This window comes from Elephantulus edwardii, unplaced genomic scaffold (assembly GCF_000299155.1).
Source record: "Elephantulus edwardii isolate Elephantulus edwardi_28Jun2011 unplaced genomic scaffold, EleEdw1.0 scaffold00031, whole genome shotgun sequence".
NCBI lineage: Eukaryota > Metazoa > Chordata > Mammalia > Macroscelidea > Macroscelididae > Elephantulus > Elephantulus edwardii.
The window spans coordinates 981,773-1,007,659 of NW_006399781.1; the positions used below are offsets into that span (position 1 = coordinate 981,773).

General features: G+C 36.9%; 1 protein-coding gene across 10 annotated transcripts in view; it reads right to left on the reverse strand.

Annotated features, from left to right (window-relative positions):
* The window catches only part of PEX5L (peroxisomal biogenesis factor 5-like), a 408,894-nt gene that overhangs the window by 139,160 nt on the left and 243,847 nt on the right, over positions 1-25,887 (reverse strand). For 5 of the 10 annotated variants that reach the window (XM_006884037.1, XM_006884039.1, XM_006884036.1 and 2 more), the window contains 2 exons: positions 20,828-20,932; positions 9,860-9,971 (listed from right to left, as the gene is read on the reverse strand). In XM_006884037.1, the coding sequence (XP_006884099.1) occupies positions 9,860-9,971; positions 20,828-20,896 (181 nt within the window). In that variant the 5' untranslated portion in view covers positions 20,897-20,932. Of the gene's footprint in view, positions 1-9,859; positions 10,003-14,201; positions 14,222-20,827; positions 20,933-23,318; positions 23,385-25,887 lie in introns of those variants that run through there. The other 5 variants (XM_006884041.1, XM_006884038.1, XM_006884035.1 and 2 more) reach the window with 3 other exon arrangements.

The following is a 25,887-nucleotide window of genomic DNA, read 5'->3' on the forward strand; positions in this document are numbered from 1 at the left end:
CTAGCCTTTACCATTTTCCTTGGCTCTCTCAGCTTCTCCTCTGGTGGGAATGGAGTTTTAACGATGTCTCAACACTTCCACCTGCTTCCCCTTTGCACTCATGGTAGGGACAGGGCTCAACTGAGCTCACAGCCAAGGTTTCTGAGTAGTGTCAACACCCTCACAAGATAAACATTGCTATGGGATTCTGAGAAGAGTGTGTCAAAGGTGACTCTTAGAAATCCCCTTTAAGGGAGCTCTGGTGGCCTACTGGCAAGACGCTGCACTGCAATCCCAGAGGTACGCGGTTCAAATTCACCAGATGCTCTGCTGGAGAAGGAGGGGGCAATCTCCTCCTGTACCAGTCAGATCAATGGTACACGTAAAAATAATACAATAAAAAATTTAAAAAAAAAATCCCCTTTATTTATAGTCACAAGCCACAATTGGTTATATGTTGGTTAGTAAAGTGGGAAAACCAGGTCTCTTTGTGCTTAATAATTTGGTGACATAGAGAAATTTCCAGGATTCTTCTGAATTTCAGCTTCCTGCAAAATGAGAGATTAATTGTTGATATGTTTCTGAAAGGACACATGCTTGAAGACTAAGGAATAGTTCTATTCCACATACATGAGACCATGAAGAGTCACAGCTGACTCCACAGCAGCTTATTTGACTTAGTTTGGGGTCTTTTAGGCACTATAGAAGGTTTATGTTCCCTCATGTATGTAGTTAACTTATCCACAGGTGTTGAGCAAGTTCTGACTTATGGTGACTCTCCAGTGGATTTTCAGAGACTAACCTGCATGGAAGGAGATTATCCATCTTTCGCCTATGGAGCAACTACTATATTTGAATCATCTGCTGTTGGGTTCTCAGTGCAAACTCTTAGCCCTAAGCAAACAGAGCTCCCTGGCATACAATAGGTGCTAAATAAACTCTATATTGCACATCTTTGCAGGGGAAAACTGCTCATATTTCTCCTGTGTAGTGGCTGCTGGTCTTGAATGGACACCATTTTAGTCAGCCATCCAACATGCAGCACGCTACGTCACAGATTCCCTTACAATGTGCACAGTGCAGGCAGACAATGTTGTTATGCACCATCAAGTTGGAAGTGGCTTGTACTGATGCTGCAGCAGCTTTTCAGAGGTTATAAATCTCACAGGAGGAGACTATCCGTTTTGGATTTTAATTACCTGCCTTTGGTTGTCAGTGCAACTCCTTACCACTAAGCAAACAGAGCTCCCCCGCATAAAACATGCACTAAATGAGTTCTATTTCTTATTTCTTTGATGTATAAAAAAGGCCTTGCCTGTTACCCAGCTGATAGAGTGGCCTGAGGTCAAAGGTTGTAAGCACAATTCCTTACAATTAAGTCACAGGAGCTCCCTGGTATATAATAAGTTGCTGTTGTTGATTGCCATTGAGGCGAGCATGACTCATAGAGACTCTAAGAACAAAAGACCCGACTTCTTCCTGTAACATCATTTATCAAAGTTCATAGAGTTTCCAGAGACATGTTCTTTTTCTATTCCTTGCTTGCTGGCAAATTAGTAATTTTCTTATTGCCTTTTCTTTTTTGTTTATCTCTTCACATTTTCTCTGTTCCTTTCTATTTCAGGCTAGAAGCAGATCTATACACTGACAGAAAGAGGAAACCCTGCTGGGAGTAAAGTGGAAGCAGAGACAGAGGTAGTGGTTCCACAGAGCGTCCTGCAAAGGCATTTATCATAAAATAGCTGCCTATGTCAGCTTATCTCATCACAGCCTTCTCGATGAGCTGGGAGCCACTCTCCAGTGTTGAGATGCTGAGATAGGAGGAGTATTTTGTGACCAAGAAGCATTGAGTGTGGAATAAAAGAACTGGCTTTCTGAGCCATGCTGCCTGGATTTAGGTCTAAAATGCCAGCATGGCAAACATCCCAGATAGGCTAGCACGCCACATACTTCATAGCCATTGAATGCTTAAACAGGAATTTCCATGCCATTGCTACATCAACAGGAGTTTAGTCCCAACGTGGAGGAAGTTGATTAAAATCTCCAGAGTGGCACGAATGTCTTTTTCTTCTTCTCGTACAATTAGAAATTAATCATCTCCTTTGGATTTCTTTTTGTGGCAAACTTCTTTATACACAGGAATAGTTTGCCTGTCTATTGCCAGTGCATTTGTTATGGAATAACAAAGTTGGGTATAAACTGCTTGGTTGTTTGTTTATATCATTAACAATCAAATGAAAGCTGCTTGGTCATTTGGATTTGGTTAACAATCACCTGTGGGCTGGAAGCTTCTGGTTTAAATCAATCAAGACCTGGTGGGCAGTCCTTTGTATTTAAAAGTCAATTGGGCCCCTGGGCCTGTGGCCCTTGGGCCTGGTGTTAATTGTGGTTGGGGAGAACATTGTTCTAAGTGGTACAGCACCTGTCTGTCAGTTTTCTGTGCTGAGCTAACTTGGGGTTCTGTGATGCCAAGGGCTGTGAAACTTGTGTGTCAAGTGCCATAAGGGTTACCTATGGTGAACAGGGTTTGGTAGAGCTCCCAGATTAGTACAGATTAGGAAGCAGGATTGGCATTCACTTTTTAAATAGCCTTCTGAAAACTCTATGAACACTAGAAGAATGAGGTGTGTCAGAGACAATGAAATTGGCTCAGGATGGAGCAGGGTTCAGAGCTGTTATACATAGGGTCACTATGAGTCACAGGCAACTCGATGGCATATAACAACAACAACAAGTACTAATTTAATTCTGCTTCAGTTTCTCACCATTTAGATCAAACAAATTACCAGGAAGAGTGGATTCTAATTCAATCTTGGCTCAGCACTGCTGTTTTCCCTCCAAAGTGTTCTGAGCATCTCCTGTGTTTTTTGCTCTGAGCTCTCTGTCTCTTTGTTCCTTCTCCAGAAGATGTGAGACTAATGCCCAGTGTGCACAAAAGGCCTTACCTACTCCTCAGCTGAAAGAGGGAGTGGCTTGAGCTCAAATGGCAAGCTCTGAAGCAGTGAGATTCCCAAAGGACCTCAATTTCAAGAGCACTGAAGGGGGTGTGTGTGTGTGTGTGTGTGTGTTTATGTGTGTGTAGACTTGCATATTCTGGAGGGAGACAAGCCCTATTCTGCATGCAGGAGTGTGTCCTTTAGTTAACACTGAAAAGTATCTTATTTCTCCATATGACCTTTAGAGGTTGCAGGCCTTGGCATGGAATAGCTTGTCTGCCCGCCTGATTTTTCTAACCCCATTTTAAGGATTCTCTTGGGCATATGAATGTTTGGGGGCCAGGTTATCTGTGCATTTAAAGGAATTAGCACACAGGCTAAAGTCCATCAAGTTGATTATAGCTCCTGGTGACCCCTGAGTTACAGGGTAGAACTTCCCCATCCGATTTTCTTGGCTGTAATCTTTAAGGGAGAAAAAAAGAATATCACTAGACCACATTCTGTGCTGCTGCTGTGTGGGTTGGAACTCTCAACCTTTAGGTTAGCAGACAAATGCAAATGATTTGTGCCTCCTAGAAGCCTTTCTGACCTCTTATGGTAGATGTGAAAATATATGTTTGTATGCATATAAACCCAGTGAAATGTCTTCTGGGAACAATCTCTTCACAGATACAGACTTCTCTTCTTGGACAGCCTGTCACCACCCACAGCTTCATGGGTTGTATGATTCTGTTGCCCAAAGAAGTCATTTCCTTCCTTCCCTCTGCTGCACAAGGAAGACCCCCAGCTCAGTGGCTTCTGAAGGAATTTGTGTTTTCCCAGTTGCCCCACATAGGACTTTGTCTTCTTCACTCTAGTTTGTATACCTGATCTGCATGTCTTGGTGCTACCTAGCCGTCGTGCACAAAGTAGGGTAACACAGCATAGAGGGGAAGCAGCTCTGGTCAGACTCTGACCCTGCCCTGTTCTAGCTGTGTTCAACAAGCTTCTTAGTGCTCACACCCTTAGGATTCCTCCCACTCAAACAGGGATCACACTACTTCATCAAATGAACTGCTTTGTCTAAAGATCTTACAACAGTGAAAGAAGCCTTGCAATAGTTCATAGAAAAACTTATTTGTACTAGAGATTCCAGTGATAGTATGTAGCAGAGTAGACATGAGGTTAGAAATAACTACAAAAACAATTTAGAAACTGCATATAATTCCCCTTTGTGGAGTTGGTTCTAACTCACAGTGACACTCCGTCAGGTTTTTGAGGCATTAAATCTTAATGGGAGTAGGCAGCCTCATTTTTCTCCTGCAGAGAGGCTGGTGGATTAGAACTTCTGACCATTTGGTTAGGAGCATAACAACTAAGGCTACATATACATAATATAGTAAGTGCTGCTCATAGGGTCATTATGAGTTGGAATTGATTTAACAGCAGTGGGTGTGTTGGTTTGGATTTAAATGCCTATAAATATTTTATCATTTAATTCTCATTATACCTCTATGAAATAGATGCTGTAATTTTATAGTAAGAAAAATGAGGCTTGGGGCTATTAAGTAACGTACAAAAGTTACATATTTAGAATGGTAGACAGAATAATGATCTTTTGAATATGTTCATGCCCCAATCCCTGAGACTTGTAACAATGTTTCCTCACCTCTCTACCTCTCTCTTTCTCTCTCTCTCTCTCTCACACACACACATACACACACACACACACACACACACACACACACACATACACACTTTGTAGATGTAATTATATTAGGATCTTGAGATAGAAAGATTCTCCTGAGGGCTCAATCTAATGACAAAGGCTCTTGTAATGTGGAGGCAAGTGAGTTAGAGACAGAAAAGGAGATATGAGAATGGGAATGGTGGTCAGAGGGAAACATAATAAAAAAGTGGGAGAGCAAGAAGAGACAGAGAGATTGATTGCCTGATTTGAACGTGCTGAACTGCTGACAGTAACAACAAGAGGACTACATCACAGATGAAGAAATGCAGGAATCCTCAGGAAGCCAAAAAGGCAGGGGGAATAATAAAGAAGAGCCTCTAGAAGGGATGTAACCCTGCTTACACTTCTCACCTTTGGAATGGCAAGGTAATAAAGTGTGTTGTTTTAAGGCACTAAGTTTGTGATTATTTGCTATAGTTGCAATAGGAAATTAATAAAATTGTGTCTATGGGACTCAAACGTGGGCCTGTCTCTCCAAAACCAATGCCATTCCCCAATTTTCTCTGAACTGTACCTGAACCTGATGAGTATACCAGCCCTCTGCAGCTCATAATGTGTATTTGACTCTGGTGGCTTAGTGGTAAAGTTGTACAGCCAACCCAAAGGTAAGTAGTTCAAATCCATTAATAGCTCCACAGGAGAAAGATGGGACATATCCCTCCGTGCAATGTACAGCCCCTGAAAATTCACTAGAAGGTTTGCTGTGAGTCATTTTTTACTCAATGGCACATAAAAATAACAACAACTATCTTTGTTTAACAAAATTTTTATGTATGTATGTATTTATTTTCAATTTGGGTAGTGTAAGACATTACTTAAGCCTGGAAGCAGGAGTGGCATCCATTTCTGAAGAGTAGTCTATGACTTAATGGCACCCAACAACAACAACAACAAGACATGATTTAAATGACTATTTCAAAAACTTTTTTTATGACTTAATTCCATTGGGTGGAATTCCCTAAGGATGGAAGGGAGTACTTTAAGTACTTGCTTCTGTTTATCTCAAGAATATCTGGTGGGAGATAACATTGAACTAGAAGGCTCCCAGAAGTCAAGTATGTGGATACTGGGTAAGTTGGACCTAGGAGGGGAGGATGTATAACATAACATAACATAACATAACATAACATAACATAACATAACATAACATAACATAACATAACATAACATAACATACAAAATGAGCACCTATTATTAAGCTCAGAGTCCGGCAGTGTAGTGCTTAAGTGCTCATCTGCTACTGAAAGGCCAGTGGTTTGAACCCACTGTCATCTCGATGGGAGAAAGATGTGGTGGAGGTTCTGTAAAGGTGACAGCCTTGGAAGCCCTGGAGGGCAGTTCTAACCTGTTCTGCATGATCCTGTGAGGCAGGATCAATTTGATGGCAATAGGTATCCTGAAGCCCTCTCTTGTTGTTTTGTTACGTAGAATGCTATCGAAAGCATTACAATGTAGTGAGCCTCGGACTTTCCAGTGACTTTCTACATGGAATATCAGGGATGACAGAACAAGGAGTGGCTTTAACTGGCTCAGTCAAAGAAGATGGTTCAAGATGCTGTTTGGGCTCTGTTCTGTTCTGAGAGCCACTGGGCATTCCAGAACACAGCTGATATTCTCTCACTCAGTGATTGCAAAGCAACGTCCTTCAGGCACAATGTTTTCAGAGATGGCAAACAAATCAGACTTAAATAATTTAAACAGCCTTTCCCCCTTTTCCCTGGAATATGTAATTAAGCCCATTACCCACATTCTGAGATATTTCTAGGTGGTATGAGTGATTTATACTCAACAACTAAGCGAAAGGATGGTCACCAGAGTAAAAGTATTTGTTCGGCTTATGCAACAATTATAGACAAGAAACCCTTGTGGAGAAGTTCTGTTCTATAACATGGTTACAGAATCAAATCAGGTAGAACTGAATTCTAGGATGAAAAATGTAAGTATGTTCTTTAAAGTTACAGGAAAAATAAACCCTGTCATTTGACTGACTCTTGGAAGAGATATTTCTTAAGAACTGTATTCTTTAAAGGTTTTTTAAAAAAGGCTAATATTTGCCTTCAGATGTGTTTTTAAAGGTAAATAATGCATTACTAAGCAAAAGTTTTTCTTCAGTACTGAAAACAAAACCCCAAAAGACCCTATGCAATGAATGTCATGGATGAGAAAAGAATGCACAGTTGAAGAACATCATTTAAGCAAGCCCCTACTGTGGTGGACAATCTGTAACAATGACCTACTCTTTTGATTCCCCCCTCCCCATATCAACATTTAACAGCTGGCTCTTTCAGATGTTGGAAGAATTAAGACAAAAAGTAGCTTTTGAGTCAAATCTTCCTCAGGATGGTCCTTCCTAAGTGACTTAGTTTTGGCATCAACAATGACTGTGATATAAGGCACTGTATGAGGATCTGAGGCATTCTAGAACAGTGGGAGCAAAGCATCTCAGTGCATCCAGTTCTCCTTGATTGACTGGTATTTCAATTTGCCTGCATTTAGAGAAACAAGGCTTCTCTCTCTCTCTCTCTTTCTTTTTTTTTTATCCTGGGGCTAACTCTTTGGTTTTTCCAAGGGGTGAGCTCCAGTGTCATAGATCAGAAGGATGAGTCTGACCTGATAGTATCTCAAATTGCTTAATTTTTTTGTTGCTCTTTAAAATTTTCAAGACACAATTTTATCTTACTTTGTTACTAAAATAATGGCATTTTGAAAATGGTTGCATGGTAGTAATACAAAAAAGTTAATGAATTTGAAAGAAAATTGTTTTTCATTTGATATTTAACAGTATTGGCAATACCAACCAAAGCTTACACTATATTAAGTATTTATGGAAAATACATGCATACTTTGTTTCACTGTGTTTCATGCTTTACAAATGGAAAATTTGTAGCAACTCTGTATTGCATACCATCTACAGGCACACCATTTCCCCAACAGATGTACTTACTTCTTGTCTCTGTGTTACATTTTGGTAATTCTTCCAATATTTTAAACTTTTTAAAGTGCTGCTGTACACTTGCCCCCCCCACCCCCTGTACATTACTGCACAATTAGAGCCAGCTAGCACAGCCTGTAGGGTGTTGCTATGCCAACTAGAAAGCAGTGTCTTTCAGTGGCTCCTCAGGAGAAAGATGGGTAATCTCCTCCTCTACAATTTACAGTGTTGCTGGAGGGCCAGCTATGAGTTGTTTCTGACTGGACAGCAATGAGACTAGGTACTTAATAGACTATGGTGTACCATAAACATAAATTTAGTATATGATCGAGTTGGGACTGACTCATAGCTGACTCTCCAAATGGGGGCACTGAATATTATGGGGACCCATCTTTCCAAGAATCAAAATATTTATGTGACCTGCTTTATTGAGATATCTACTTTATCTCAGTGGTCTGGAATCAAACCTCCAATCTCTCTGAAGTACGCCTGTATTTAATTTAATCTTGCCAATTAGCCAATGAGATATATCTTTGTTAGTTAATGGCAACACTTGGCAACTTATATGTGTTATGTGTAGGTAAGTGTGCAGAGTAGAACTACTTGATGAAATTTTCATAGCTGTGAACTTCAGAGCAGATTTATAGGCATATCTTTGAAAGCACCTCTGAATGGGTTCAAACTATCAATCTTTCAGTTAGTAGTATGGTCGGTGCCTAACCACTTGCATCACCCAGAGATTCCTGTAGAGGTACCGGTCTTCCTATCATAAGACATATAAGGAAACTGAGGCTCAGGTAAGGAAGTCATTCAAGGACACAGAGCTGCTAAGTGGCAGAGTTATCATATGAACTCATGAGGTTTGAAATCAGAACCTGGAGACTCAAATCCCAAATAAAGTGTCTCCCTGGTGCAGAGTAGTTAAAATACTTACTTAATAGGGAAAAGATGGAGTTTTGGAAATTCTCAGGGCAATTCTACTCTGTTTTATGGGGTTGCTAGAAGTTGGAATCAACTCGACAGCAGTACATTTATCTTGTGTCAGTTGCTTTTGTAATTGTGGAAAAAATCACAACTTTTTTCTCTTGTAATTTTCTTTACTAGGAGTATAATGAAAACCAAGCAAATAGCAAGCTGGGGGCCACAGTGGTGAAGTGAGGCACATTTAATGAGGCAGTATGTGAGTGCTTTTTTTCCCCTATTAAACTCTGCTGCGTATCCAATGTAACACTTGTCCTTTGATTCGAACATCATTTTTCATCCTTATTTGAGTAAGTTGCCTTTGATATAGAATATGAACACTGACTGACTGAAATAAATGCAGAAATACGGCCTCTGATAAGGTATAATTCCTGCCTGTGGCAGCCTGTAGTCAGTCACTGGAAGGAGTTTATTGGGTGCCCACACATGCTAGGCACTGTGCCAGATCACGACTTACTGTTCATGCATGCTAAATTCCAGAGGAATGTTCACATTCATTATTCAAATAACATATACTTTAAATGAAACTAGCTTATTACCACAAGGGTCCATGGGTAGGATGGGGGAGTGAGGGCTAATGTGTGGTTCAGTGGTAGACCCGTAGTCATCCACATGGAAGAGAGAGTGTGATACTTGACCAATGGACCCTGAATGCAGTTTATGAGTGGAGGCTTGAATGCTGCTATGATGATAAGGTTTCAGTGACACTTCTAGATGAAGAGGAACTAGGAAAAAAGACCTGGTGATAACTTAAAAAAAATCAGTCAATGAAAACCTTATGGATCACAATTCTTATACCTCTTCATGCTTAAAGTCTCCAGGAGTTAGGGATGACCTGATGAAAGCTAACACCACCCAAAGATCTAGGTTATTCCAATAGCCATTTGGGTCTACTTGACTGTTCATATTATCATTTTATGGGACTTCTGTGACACAATGTTTCCAGGAACAATTAAGATTAGCAAGAACATTTGAAAAAAAAAACAACACAAACACCCAACTCTGAAACAGTTACATTTATAATAGAGATTTGAGCAGTGAAGAAGTAACTATGAAAATATGCATAGAAAGATGATGCACTGCTAATAGTGGTATACTGCATTCAGCAAAATTGGCTCGGCCATATACATTGCAGTTTCTTACATAGTGAAAGTTTATTGTTCACGCTGTCTAGCATGTTCAAAGTTTCATTTGTTTGTAAACATAATTTTCCATGGACAATTCAAAGTGGGAAGAAAATAGAAATTTGAATATAGTTAGAATTAATTCGACTTTCAGAGTAGTTAAAAGCAAAAGAATTACCGGCTGTATTGGACGTTATTGGCCTTGCTATTGCCTCCGATTTGGTTTCACAGAGAAAGTCATCGATGGAGGGACTCAGGAGGGGTCTGCTTTCCTGTTGCTCATTCACCAGCTGAGAACAAATGAACACAGGTGTCAGAGGGCTTTTGTTACATGGCAGAATCAGATGAATCAAAATGCAGCCTTGCAACAAAATGAGAAAAGCAAGCCTACCAAAAGGGGACGGGATAATTAAGTAAATAAATACTGGGATGGGACAAGAAATGAAAAAACAAAAACAAAAACAAAAAACCACAACAAAACAAAACAAACCTAAAGGGTGGGGAATGAGCCTTTTAGCGCTATCAAGATAGTTTTAATGCAGCCAACTTCAATTTCAAAGCTCAAGCCTCCCTCTCCTTTCTAGAATTGTTTTAGAATTGGTCTCTAATTTCAATATGTAGAAAATAACAACTATTAAGTCATAATTGCGATGCGCCAATCGTACACCCTGCTTGGACAAACAGTTCTCACTAAGCCTGGGACAGTAACTTCTGACTTGGTACTCAAGTGTTCTGGTTAGCACTGCCCCTCATGGTCTTTGAGCTACATGCATAGAGATCAATCTATATCAATAAGTGCTGTCCTTTCTCCCCCTCTTCAAGAGCTCAAGTCAGGTACACAGCCTTCTATTTTCTTGGAATACTTTGGTAGTGAACAGCAAGTATTATCTTGTTTTTAGGTGCTGCTTAGTTGCCCTTGACGCATAGAGATCTTATGAACAAGAGAGTGAGGTCTTGCCCTACCCTATGCCATGCTTGATCTCTGCCATGCTCAAGCTCATTGAAGCAGTCACTGAACGGGCCACCTCATCTCACTGAGGGCTCTTCTTTCTTTTGCTGACTCTACTTTTAAATGAATAGAATATTATAATAGGAGATAGACACCATTAAGTGTGCTGTTGTCCAAGAGATCCATTTGTGAAAATCAGTATGTGAAAAAAGATTCCTATCATTTCCATTTTACTTTCCCAGTAGCTTTGTCTCTAATTTCAGACATCTTTCAGCTTGGTTCCCTAGATACCCAGCAGCAACCAAGCATTTCCTCTGTTACTCTGCACCTCTCTGAATTTACATGGGCTCAACTTCTCTTTCTATGGTTAAAGAAAACAAATACATTCATGATGCACAACTTGTGCATCCTGCAGTTAAATGTCAGAGTTTGGTATGGAGTTCTCATTAGTTTTTCCTAAAATGGGCATAGAAGGTTAGGGATCTTTTTATTTGTGCTTTATAAGAAAAAAAAAGATGTGCCAAAATGTCTGGATTTTTAAATACTTCTCTGCAGTGCTGTGTTTTTGAGAGCTATACAGAAACAAATGAAGTACTGTGAGTAAAATTATTTGTATGTGACTCTGCTTGCTTTTACTTCATTGCTTCTTTGGCACAGTGTTGGTGACATTATAGCTTAGAGCATACAGAAGATGGCACCTAAATAGTTGTTAATATGAGAAGGAAAAGAAATGCAATTCTATTATTTCTGAAAGCAGAATATGGAAGCATTTAGTAGTCATTTGGGGCCTGGAACCCCAAGGAGCAGTTGGCATTTTGACATGCCCATGCTATTATATAAACAAGGCTAAGTATCAGCTCTCCACTAACATTTATGATTTTGACATCAAGTTGGCAGTTCGATTTTCATACATTTTAATTTGTGGATATTATCATGGGATAGGCTTTTTAAAATGTCCTTTTCTGTTTTAGTGCTCATATTATAGCAATAAACATTTCCTCAATTATTGTAAGCTTTAGCACCAACCACGTTTCTGTATTTATGGACTCACAGATATCTCTAGAAATCAAATGATACAAGGTTGTTTGTTCTTAGCAATTGTTTTAAAACCATGCTCCTTTAAACCCTGGTGGTGTAGTTTGTAACATAGCGCTGCCAATAGAAATGTTAGGGATTCAAATCCACAAGCTGCTCTGCAGAAGAAATAAGGTTGATCTCTTCAGCATATAGATTTACAGCTTGGAGATCTGGTGGAAGGCCTAGGAGTTAGAACCCATTGGAATGCAGTAGGTTAACTTACAAAGTGATACTCCAACTCTAGTTCATTTCACTTCCTGGATTCTGAAATTCTTGGATACAGCACATTCTACTAACATTGACAGATGAACAGAGTGAGTATGAGCCTCACAGGTTTTGGAGAGAAGATATATCTGAACTTTTGTAGATGCCATGGCCTGAGTTTAGGAGAAATTGAGAAGAGCTTCTGGCATAAAATTTTAAATTAAAAATTTTTTTTAAAAACGTCATTTAAATCACTGGTAGAGACTATAAAGTACTAGACAATGAAGAAATGGTTAAACATCACTGGTTCTGGGAGCTATTCTGAAAAAGGAATCATGTGATTTCTGTTCTAGAATCTGTACACTATTTACAGGTAGTTCATGTACAAATTATGCATACGTGATAGTTATTTAAAAAGTCCAACCCATGCATCCATTTATGATTTCCTGGTAGAATTTACTCTTTTAATCATATGTGTTTGGTATCATGCACTCATCTTATCATGGTCCTAACTAGTTTCATGGTCCTAACTTGAGAAATAGTGCCCACGTTCTGGAATTGATAGCTGTGACTGTCAGTGAGACTGATTCTGCTGTGCATTCATGAATGATGAAAGTCACCATCTGATACGACACCACATTTTCCTCACTGACATTACTATAATAGGTTTGCAATTACCCAGCAATGCAATCTGACTATTGGCCATGGGTTTAAAGTCTTACTGGCCCATTAACCACAGTAAACAAGGTGCAAAGATGAGAAACTCAACCATAGAACTGTGTCTTTAAAAGTATGATTATGAATGCATGATGTCATGACCAGACCTTTGATAGCTTTATGTCTCTGAAGAGAAAAATCTAATCTCATTGGAAGAGAACTAAGAATAACTGAATCTTCTTAGCCATGACATGGAAAAATATCAATTATTATATAAATTGTAACAATGTTCATGAATAATCTTCTTGTGCTCTGTCTTGGAGATGAATACATTTTGAAAATTGAAATTCTTGTGTGAAAAAAGAGACTAAAAATGTAATCCTAAATCATAGCTCTGTGAGTAGTTGTGTACAACCCTTAATCATCCAGTGAATACTGATGTGCCACTGTTGTATGCTGTATTGTCAAGTCAAAACTGACTCACAGCTGACCCTCCAGCAGATTTTAAGAGGCTACAAATCATATGGGAGGAGATTGCCCATCTCTTTCCTACTGAGCAGTGGGTGAATTTGAATTGCATGCCTTTAGGTTGGTAGAGCAGTGTCTTACCACTAGGCCACCAGGGTTTCCTTTGATGTGTAGTTGTTGTTGATTGCCTTTGGGTTGAGCACAACTCATAGAGACCCTATAAACAAAAGGCTGAAGCCCCTCTACAACCATCAACATTTATCAAAGTTCATAGAGCTTCTGGAGACATGGTATTTAGGAAGTGGATGCCACTCCTGCTTCCGATTGATGCGCAGAGTAGATTTAATTTGTCTATAATTTCAAAATGTTATATTTCTGGAGATATTTTCAGTTGTAAACTCTGAAGAACAGTCTAAATCTGAGATAATAATTCTGTAAAACAAAGACCTTTGTCATTATAAATGTTAAAATGCAAGAAAACAAAGACAAAAGGCACACTCAAATGAGATGTATGATACTTTTAGTCAAATCTGCTTTAACAAAGGTAAGAGGGTGTTTTGAGACTCTTTACTTCATTCACATTTCAGGATTATGTATTAGAGGAAGTATCTCTAGCAGTTTCTGGTTCACTCATCAGCGAAAGAAAGGAATGTCACAGGAAGGAGATTGTTGTTTCCGAGGACCTAGAACTCAAGGATGGCCTCTCCAGGCTTCTCCTAAGACTGCCTCATTGGGTTCCTGTCTCCTTGCCTACTGCCTTCTTTCTGCTTTGTTCAAACTTTAACCAATAGACTCATTACTGTCAAGTCTTCAAAACTCAGCTCTTCCTCTGACTTTCACAGAAACAAATGAGTCAGTTTTTTAAGTTGGAGTGCATCTTGGCTGTTGGATATACATACTCTGGGGAACAGAGAGGGACAATAGCAGCTTCAAGGGTGAAGAGGAAGTACCAGATTATGAACAATATGGGAAGGTACTTTGGGACCTGACAAGGTTTTGGCTTTGATGAAGATATTAAAGATTAAGTAGGAGCTATTAAGAATGTAAAGAAATATTTTCTTAGAAGCTTTAAGGTCAAAAGCTTTACCTTATATTTATCCTTCACTACTTCAAATAAAGTACTATAAAAGGCATTTAGGAAAAGGTTATCAAATCGAATAAGGACTTTACAGAAAGTGAAGACATAAAAAAATTTGTCTCCTATAATTGAATATAAACTGTGTCCTCAGATGAATCTAGGAACTATTGTTTTAATTCATATTCTGCCTTTATTTCTATAGGTAAGAATAGCATTTTTCTGTGATCTCCTTTTCAGCTTTGAACATTTTTATGGGTTTCCAAATCAAGATTTGATTATGAATACATCTTTTGGGTCACAGAGGGGGGGAAATGCCAATGCCCCTGGTTGTCCCTGCTGACTTGACTTGTGAAAAGTATTTCATTTATTATTCTTCATTCTTTGATTAACCAGGGCCTATTGACTCTCTTTAGAAATATTTCATCACCAGTAAAGAACTTTATGAGCTTCCCTTACTCTATTCTTTGGACTGAGGAATCATGAATCTTACCAAAAGAATAAAAAGGGGGTTAAAAGTTTCCAGTTTTTAGAACTACTGACTTGAAGTGATAATTTTGGTCTAATCAGTTAATTATAAGTAATTAAAATGACATACTTCATTAATTGCTAGGAGTTTGTCTTATTTATTTTACATCTTAATCTTCCATTTCTTATCTTCCTCCAGACTCTTCTCAATACATGGCTCATTTCTAAGGCTCTCTGTTCATGAAAAATATTTATTTCTCCTTCAAGGCCCAGATCTTCCAGCACAATTGTTAGGGAAATTTTCTTCAGCAACAAGCAGCCTTCTTTACAGCCTCCATTATTCTGTGCTTTAGTCAGTATTGTAATGCCATTTTACCTGATCTCCTCACCTCTGTGAGAGCAGAGATTTACCCAATAAAATTATGAATCTTTTGGTGGTGTTGTGTACTGTCGAGTCAGAACCGACCCATTGCTGACCCTCCGGTGGGTTTTCAGCAGCAGTAAATATCATGGGAGGAGACTATCTATTGTTCTACCATGAAACAATGGTTGGATTCAAACCAATGTGTTTTGGCAGCACAATTGTAGATTGATTTTATACAGTCTAACTGAATAGTAAACAGTACAAGAGAATCATTGCATGAACATCCTCAATTTTATATCTGATTTGGCCAATTTATAAAGAGGTCAGTGGTCTTCAGAAATATTTCTCAATTTCCTGGTAGTTTTCAAACTATAAATCTAAGTTCACATTCACAATGTTACACCTTCTTCAGTGTTTGGAAGTCCAGTGGAACCTCAAGGAACATTTCCAAATGGAAGATACATCAAAGCGTCTACCAAGAAGTCAAGATTGTGCAGGTCAGCCCAACACAGTGCATTACTTGGAAGGAGGATACGGGCCAATGCAAATGGGAAGTGGTGAACCCTTCAAGAGATAATTCTTAAGTGACTGAAAGAACAAGAAAACACATGAGCTGTAGGAAGAAGTGAAAGCTTGCATGTCTGGGCTTCTTGTCAATCAAGATTCAAAGAATATTGGTCTTTATAGCTTCTCTGTAGTCACAGGTAGTAAATGAAATACTCATCCAAATGTCTTCAATTTACTTAAGACTTACTTTGCCTGTCAGTTGATGTGGTCAATATCAACCATTGTATGACCAAATTGCTTCTTTTTTTATGTGAACATTATGTTTTATGTTGAACAAATCATGTTATACCACTCAGTTTTAATGGATCATTGTCTGTCTTAAAACATTATCTTAAAATACCTTCATTTTGGTTCAATTAAAATTTCTCTAATACTAAAAATTAAATTATTACATGATGTAAACTATCAGGAGCAATTCAACCAATATGTAAAAAGTTATTTGCTTTTAATATAGCCTACTATATGGATTCTAGTGTATATGTAAAATAATTATTTTATAAATTAAGTATACATTTATTTATCCTTAAAAAACATTACTTAGCTGTCTTATTTAAAATAGCAAGCTAAGGCGTATCATTATCATAACAACTCATGTCATTAAGAAGCCCACACCAAATTTATTTCAGGTGTTCAAACAAGGACAATAATCCACATTCTGCAATTTTACACTTCAGATTCATGCTCTTAACTGTTACTTTAATGTAACAAAATTTTTTGTAAGTATTTTGATACTTAAAGATTAATGTAAAACATTAAAATATAGAAACATCTTTTTTTTTTAGAAACTAACATCTTAAAATAGATGATAAACATATCATATTTCTAATGATCATTAAAAATTTTGTAGTAAAATACCATGTCTTTTTTACCTCATTAATAGAATAAAAAATTCCAAGATGTATTTGTTACTACAGGACTAAAAACACAAATGTACTTTTAATATATGACTATATCTTTGTGTATTTAAAGATTACTATTTGTGACATATTTAAAGTGTTATTTGTTATATCTTTTCATCTAGAATGTTGTAACTGAGTTATGTGTTGATGGCATTATTAGTTCCACAATTTCAGGGCTTTGTAAAATACCTAAATAAACATTGATTATATTGTGACAGAAGTTAATTAGTAATATAAATATCCTTTGTCTATTGAAAAAAACAAGACAATTCAAGTGATGGCATCCATCCCTTCAATACTGAGAATTTCAGAATTTTGTCATGGCAACTCTGAAAATCCACAGAATTGATTTCCTGTGAACTAAAATTCATAACTTTATAAATTTCATAATTCCACTCCCCATCTACCCATACAATTTGTCTACATTCTCTCCAGGGGCCCCAGGCAGATCTTCCTGTAAAGGATATCCATGTGATAGCTTTCAACTTCCTGACCTGACCTGTCAATCAAGTTAACTACAAATATTCTCCTGACAGGTTAAATGGACTCACAAACTGTGAACCTATTAATGAAGCAATGAAAAGAAAGATCTTACCATTTATAACTTGGTAATACCAACACTAAAGTAAGTTTCTAAGTTGTTGTCACTTGCCACTAGAGAAACTCTGATTCATAACAACCTCCAGACAACAGGGAGAAACTTTGTCTAGCACCATCCTCAGGAAGAAGCGAGTAATAAAAGAATTTATTTAGAGTTGCTGAAATTATTTACTTAGAGTTGTTGATAAAAATATTTTTTATAGCCTTGAAAATGTTCTTTCAGTGAAGGGCATTGCCTCTTTTTAGCTTTCACAAACATAAAAACTAAATAAAAAAAAGCAATGGTCAAGGTTATTTGAGGGAGAGGGGAAAGTTATTTTGCAAGAAGTCTTGGAAAACATAGTTTAAGACATTGTGCTCTATTGGAAAAAGGTGAAAAAAAATTAAAAAAGCAAGGTTCTATCACTAAAGGGAAAATCCGAAAATGATCCTTATTGGAAAAATATGTTTGCTAAAGTAACTTTAGTCTTACAAAGAGGAATGACATTTTCTCATACAATAGCATCGAGCCCATAGTTTTTCCTTTGATCTCTCAAATTGGATTTGTTTATATTATTCCATTGTAGGGCAGTGTGGTGTAATAGAAATAAAAGGAGAACCCTGCAATTTCAAATTTTCTCATGTTGTTGCTGAGCACCACTGAGTCAGAACCAAGCCACAACTCATCCTCCACCAGGTTTTTAGAGGCAGTAAATTACATAGGAGGAGACTGCCAACCTTTTTTCATGGGGCTAATTAGTGGATCTGAACCACAAGCCTTTGGGATTGCAGCCCACGTCTTCACTACTTGGCCACCAGACCTCTCCAATAGTAATATTTAAAAAGTTTAAAATTAAGTGAAACTAATTTTAAGAATTCATTAAAGCCAATTTTTGAAAAATATATTTTCAATGTTGTTTAACCACTATAAAGTTACTATAAAGAAGCTTGCCTTTTCTGGCACTGAGTCTTTTAAGTCTGGTGTTTATTTTATACTTACAGCATTTCTCAATTCAGAGTGGCCATAAAATGTTCACTAGTCCCATGTGGCTACTAGACTACTGCACTGGACAAGTCAGGTCTAGACGGACTTCCCCTCTCCCTTCATAGACTTGATAATTTACATATTTCCCCCCCTTTTTTCAAGCCCTTCTTTAACATACATTTGTTTACATATTATGTGATATATGTGTTAGTTAAGAACTGCATGAACCTGAGATTTTTATGTAGCACCTACTATGTTGTTAACACAGAGTGATAATGTTAAACAAGAAAAGCAACTCTCAGAGGTTCAGCAATTTCTGAGTTCAGGTCATTGGCTAAGTGTCTTGCTTTGTTCAGTGTACTGCGGATGGACTGACCAGAATACGACAAAACCCCTGTAATCACTAAGAATCATATTACAACATTTGTATAATTCAGGACAAGTCTTAATACAGAACTCTTTGGCACTTACAATCTGTTAAATAAACTGCTACTGAATAAGCTAAGATCTCAGTGTTCCAGAGGCTTATTCTGCATTTGAGTGAAATGATTGTCCAAAAGACATTATTGAGAGAGCAGATATTAGTTTCAGACACATCTGGAATCCATGACATGAGCAGCTGGCATCGACAAACCATTGATGAAGATGAGTCGATGTATTCAGCAGCATGGAGCACTATGTTGTCAAGGACTTTACAGGAGACACTGAGACGAACATGTTTCAAGACACTAATACATTCACACAGGAGAACGAGTAATAATGTGATATGGGTACACAAACTGAATGCTGGTCACCATGGCAAGTACTCACTTTTTCAGATCATTCTGCTTCTTTTTGGCTTGTGCACACCACTAGTGCATAACAGGGAAGAAACCACTTGTATATAGTGGGAAAAGTACGTAACTAATACAACTGCATTTTACTGAGAAATAATTGCATCACAACTGTCATTGAATTAATTCCATAAAGTTATCAACAAAACAGGTGCATTACATTTTTATGAATCAGAACTGTCTGCTGATTCATAAACTGATCAGATGTAATAAGACTATGATGCATCAAAGAAAGCATTATATAATCTTCATGCAGTAAAATTGTAACTAGCATTTAAAAACAGTTAACGCAACATTAGACAGAGATTAAAGAAGGAACTTGGTATACACAAATGTTCTGAATATGAGAAAATGACAAGAATCACAATTTATTTTCTAAATTAAAATGTCAAAAGTAGTATTTTAGATGAAATTTTAAAGTCAAGCTTAGTGATGATTTTTGACCCTTTGAAAAGGACTACTGGAAAGCACACAGCCGCATGGCTTTGGGAATAAAGAATTTGGGGATTTGAAGTGTGTCCTAAATTTTCATGTCCTAAGATCATATGCTGCAGCACAGCAGTGCTAATTTCAAATTTGGATAGGCCACAGCTATTGATTTAGGTGACTTTTGTCATTATTGGAAAACTCAATATTCCTCAACTCACAAGTGGCACACATCCGAGGAACTCTGGGCTGGATGGTTTGGACATGGGATTCTACAAAAATCGGACTCTACCAAGCAAGTGATTACTGCTAAAACATGTAGATTAAGAAAAGAATGAAGAACTTGGTAAATACCAAACAAATTTCTTTTTTTTTTGCCTGTTTTCATAATAAAACAAATTTCTTTTTAATTATTACTATGTGCAGAGAAGCATCTCTTCTTCAAAATTTATCCAAGTCCTAGGGAGTTTTAATAATTTTTTATTATTCAATTTTGATGTGCCATGTTGTCATAATTTCCACTACTTATCACATAGTATTTAGAATGAAATAAAACCACACATGTTAACAGCAGCTGGAGATAAGATCTGCTGACATTCTAAAAAGAAGTTGCCATAATATAGCTTGTGATATGAATGTCTTTATGAGCACTGTAAATGGACATTTTCCCAATTCTAGAAATGTTCATATAATGGGAACGGAATCACTACATTTACCATGGCATTAGGGGAAAAAAATGAAATGTTTAAAATAACATTCTAATCTAAATTAAAAGATAAATGTAAGTAAAATATTTTTAATTTAAGAATTTAAGACTGGTAGCTCCACAGAGTGGGGATGATCACATTATACATATTTATGTGGATTTTACAGGGTGTTTCAAAAGTCCCTAAGGACATACAAGATTCAGTCGAAGCGTGTCTTTGCATACAAATGCAAACTTTTTTCTATACTTGTTATAATAAATGCTGAAAATGGCCCTCATGTGCTTAAAATAGACATGATATTTTGGTTGTCAAGGTCACTAAGTATAAGAGGTCATAAATGCCATTTTCTGCATGGAGACTCGGGGACTTCTGGCTCATTCCTGTAAACTGGTTATCTACATAAATATGTATACACATATATGTAGTATGCATAGTCACAACATAAAAGTATTTCACATTTAAGAAAATTTAGGCATTCTACTGGTAAACTGACATATGTATACAATATAACTTGTATTTATTCATAGGAATTTGAATTGTTGTTCAAATGTACCATTAGCTTGTTATTTCTTTCCCAAAGTTATTATCAAGACTCCTTTATAAAGAAGTAACATGTTTTACTTGCATGTACATTTTCTTCTTTTTAAGCTGAAGTTGAGTAATTGAAAATTAATATTCACAAATAAGTAACTAAATGACGGAATTTTCTTTTTTTAATCAATTTTGGTTTTCATTTTATATTTGCATAATTGTTTCAGTGAAATTCTTTTTATAAGAAAAATTGGTTGACGAGTTAATGGTTTGTTGGCTTGTTTCTAGTTAACAATCACAAACTCTGATATATTAACATATGTCAGCTTCCTACAGGAACCCTATTGGTCTGCCCACCTGTGATGTCATAGTAAGGAGGGGCTTTTCTTCAGCAGACTCCTCCCTCGGTATCTCCTTCATCACCATGGCAACAGCCTTATCTGCCGCCCTAGAGCCTTTTCCCTATAACAGTGAAATCAACAATGACGTGTGTCAGGAGAAATTTTTTAACTTAATATTTATTACAAGATACTCTAATGTTTAATGAGCAATCCAACATAAATGAAGAGGTAGGCTGCTGGAAGTGAATCTTGAGGCTTTTGGCTGAGGAGAAAACACAAAAAGTCTGAAAAAAAATTATTTGTGAACTTTGAATTATCTCTTTTTTAAAAAAAATTACCTTTACAGCTGACATATTTAATTTTAACATAGTATTTTATATGTAAAATATATTTAAGACAATTTAACCTAACAAGAACATTTTTTTTTGGTAGGCTCAGTTTAAAACCACTTTGGATTGCCTATTAAGTTCATTTAGAAAATGATATGATCTATAAATATTGAGGACAATGAGAAATCTGGGGCAAGGTTAGGATTATGACCTGACACCACAGAAAGCATCTGTTGAGTGCTCTTTGGAGGATGCCATTTTTGAGTGGACTGGGCACAAAATGGGTAAAAATATCAAAAAAGCTCTAAAAAGTTTCCAGTGACCTGACATCACAAGAATTCACCCAGTTTATTTCATGGAAATAATAAAGCCTTGGTCAAAGGGAAAAGGTACTTTCAACGTTTTTGAGATTAGGAATGTTTAATTGAAACACAGAAATATCTTTCAGGGAATCTCATAAATCAAGTGTAAGTAAAGGATAACTAATAATAAAGGCACCAATATGTAGAGATATGTACACACATACACACATCCATATATATATATATATAAAATACATGTGTAAATATGTATGTATGTATGCACATACACCTTCGTTGTTTATCTCATGCCACAGAATTAAGGGTTGTAAAGGGATAAGATGGTTTTTCATCTTGCAAGTTTACCAAATATTGAGTTTTGATAGTGTATTAGGAATGCTGGAAAAAACAAAAGTAAATTCTTCCCAGATCAATTAGAAGCATTTCATACTATGTAAAAATTAAATTATCTTTAAACCTTTCAAAACAAAACCTCCCATTTTCTCAGGTCTCTGGGAAAGCTTCCCTGGAGAAAATAATTGTATCCCAAGAGCATACAGGAGAACTGTATTATAAACCTCCTTAAAATACTAATGTTGACTACAGAAACATCATAGACAAAAAAATCAAAACAAACCCCACCCCACCCCCATTACCCCAACCACCCAAAAATGGACATAATGGGCCCATTGTCAGAAAAAGGAATTAAGATCCAGGTTCATGATTAATTCTAGAGGTTAATAAATATCGATTGTTTCTATACAGTGATAAAAAGAATGTTACCATTATCTTGGGATTGCACAAGGCTTTAAGTATTAAAGGTTTACACTAGCAAAGAAAACTGTCCATTTTCTTAAGTGTTGCCGTCTGAAATATCACAGTGACAGCTTTTATTTAGTTTTATAGAAAAACTTTCTATAAAGTTCTAGATACTAAAATGTGTGAATCTGTTTAGAGTATCAAACGTTTACATCTTTGGTTTGTTTTGACTAGCTAGCCTTATTGAATAACAATACTCTTTCTGAGATGGAATATCAAGTACTAGAGATTTTTCAGCACATATAATAACAGTGACCTTCATATGTGTCCTGAACGGTGTAAATGGCCACAACACTTAGATAAAATGACTGCTAGAAAAATAAAGGGAACCTCAATAGTTCACAGCATAACAAATTGAGGTGCATAGTGATCCCAGGTTTCTTTAATGAAGTAATGTGAATTTCCAAAAATGGAGATACATATCTGTATTCTGAGAAAACATGATGAACTATTGAACTAGTTAACATTGTCTCAAAATGTAAAATAATCATTTTATGATATATACTATACGCTTTGTACACCTTTAAAAGTTATACTCATTTACAGACTAAATATATTTTATAACAAATTCTTTTGCAGCATTTTTTTCCAAAAGAGTAAAATCATCTGTGAAGAAGTCTTTCATGCTCTGAAAAGTTCTAATAATATAGCAATAAACAAAGTTGCATGCTTATATTTAAATTCCTGATATATCTAAAGGAACAAAGCCAATGTTACCAGGTATATTCCAAAATAAAAATAAAAGTCTGTCCTTGGGCTAAGAAAAAGTCAGTATCAATTGATAAGCATCTCAAAGACTTTAGGTCAATTTTTCCAAATACTATTGATTTGAAATGCTACCAATCCATAAACTACACATAGATAGTTTTTACATGTGCAACTAGAATAGCTAGAATTAGCAACGGACATGCCATTTCACTAAAACAAAAACAAAAACAAAAACAAAAACAAAACAAAAATTAGTCCTTTCATGCTGAACTCTAGAACAAAGCATTGGTCAGCTAGAAAGGATGTATAATAAACACATGCGGTGCTTTTATTTCTTGCAGAAAAAACCCACCAAAGCCAGGGTCAGGTCACTTTTTTGAAGACAGTGCCACTTTTTCTTCAAGGTTACACCTACTACCTGAAAAGAGTTATGACACCCATGTTAGTGCCTGCTAGAAACTTTATTTCCTTACAGCTTCTGGCTGTTGTGATAATATCTCATGAAGCTCACTGTCTTATAAGCGTGGTACAATGCAGGGACAGAATGGGCAGGCCTGTCATACTGACATCTCCACTGCTCCAGATAGATTGTCTAAAACCACTGCCACATCGAGTGGCTGCATTCATAGATCAAAGCAAGATGTTTCCCTTGATTGCATTGCCACCTCCACCTGGTATCTTAAAATCAAGCTGTGTTAGTTTTGACTTGTCCATTTATCTTGCGGCATAAAGCTTTTAGAATGCAGAACCTGGCTGGTTACTGAGCTGGCAATTCATGAAACTGTACAAGTCATATCTGTAGCTCTACAAGGAGGACAGTAATACAGACACATATGGATCTTTTTTGCACTAGTTTAAAATATTTTAATAAAAAGATACGCATGCACAATTATTTAGACTTCAAACTCAATCTTCTAATAAAATCATACTAAAGGTTGATATTGATCTATTATTTAAAAGAACAAAAGGATAGTAGAAATAAAATGTACATACAGATAAACATTAAGTCATAAACATATGCGTGCACACAAATAGTTTTGGATTACATTAAGTTTGTATGTTTCTACATCATTCTTGCAACAATAAAGATGGTATTTTAGAAGGTGACATTACATTGCAACACTTTTCCACAATCATTTCAGTCTATTTACTTTCAAAATAATCTCATGGTTTGCTAATTTTTTTTTTAAGGACACTTGGTAGCTTAGTGGAGAAAGATGTGGCAGTTTGCTCTTGTAGAGATTTACAAACTCAGAAACTCCAAGGGAGTAGTGCAACTTCTTCCTACATGGTCACTAGGAGTTGGGATTGATTCAATGGCAATGAGTTTTGTGTATTTAATTTCATGAGCAATTTTTGACTATTTGGAAAACAGTATCAGTGCAAGGGAAAACTATTTTTCTTGGCATTATTATTGTGGAAATGCTTTACTATTTATATTCATTTTTCCTCACAAATGAAATAAAAGGTAAGAGATACATTTGCTAACAAATAATTCTCAAGAACCCTGGGTTTATTAACTTCTATCATAAGGCTAGGAAGAAAAACATGTGTCATTAACATTTATTAATAAATCTGACTTTTGCCTTTTCTTTTTTTAATACAGAATGGTTCTAAGAAACAGAGCATAAAATATTGGAAGTCACAGAATCTTCTCCAACTGGACACCAGATCCCAGGAGCCACTATTCAGATGAAGAAATGTGGGCTCTACATCTCATAAAGGCTAGGAAGGGGAACTAAACTAGATGCCAAATGTCTGAGTATTTTCATTTATTGGAGCTCATCATAGTTCTGTGGGGGTATTCTTGTCTTAGTTACAGAGTTGGGGAAATGGCACGATTTGTCCATGGCCATTCAGCTCTATGTGACTGAGTCAGGGGAGGAAGCCCTGCCTGCCTCTGAACTGTGGGTGGTTCCTCTACCACACAGTATTCAGCCTCCTGGCTTAGTGAGGTTGGAGGACTCCACACACTGCCCTCGCTGACTGCTGTAATATAGGTTGTTCATGGTACTCACTAAAATTTTGTGCAGGATCTACTTCACCATATAATCACACAGACTAGCTCAAAGTAAGCCAAACATTTTTGAGAAATATTTTCTTTCTTCAGTCTAGAATGGTCAGCCAGCACCAGCCACCCACAACTTCAGTTATTAGCACATTTTCAATGAAAACGCTTTTGTTTTATTATCATGGAAAACTAGCCAAATCTTTCCCATAAATAGACTTTTAATTCTGTTGCTCTTAGATCTTAGGGAGTTTGTAAGGTTTATAAGGTTCATTGTTAGTTGCTTTGTACCAGCATCTGACGAATTATAAAGTTTAGCATCTATAATAAAGTCTGTTGTTGTTACATGCCTTGGGTTGGAATGCACTCATAGATGAACATTCAGTGGGTTTTCAGAGGCTGTATATAATATGGGAAGAGATTGTCCATCGTTTTGGAGTATTTGAACCAATTACCTTTGGGTTAGCAGTGCAACTGATTGCCCATGAGGCCATCAGAGCTCCCATCTATAGGGTTTAATGTGGGCAAATCTGCTACCAAGGACATCTTTAAAGTACTAAAGAGCAAGGATATCAGTTGAAAAACAAAGGTGTGCCTAAGGCATGTCATGGCATTATTGGCATTACACTTTTACAGCATTAAATTCTTTATATATATGTGAAAGTTTGAAAATGAACAAGGAAGAACAAAGAAGAATCAAAGCCTTTGACTTGTGGTCTTGGTTAAAAGCTGAAAATACACCATGAGCTGCCAAAAGAACAAATAAATCTGTCTTGTAGGAAGTGCAGCTAGTAGGCTCCTTAGAAGCAAGGATGGTGAAACTTTGTCTCATATAATTTGAGTGTGCTATTGTTGTTGCTGTTATGTGCCGTCAAGTCATTTGCGAGTCATAGCGACCCTATGCACAACAGCC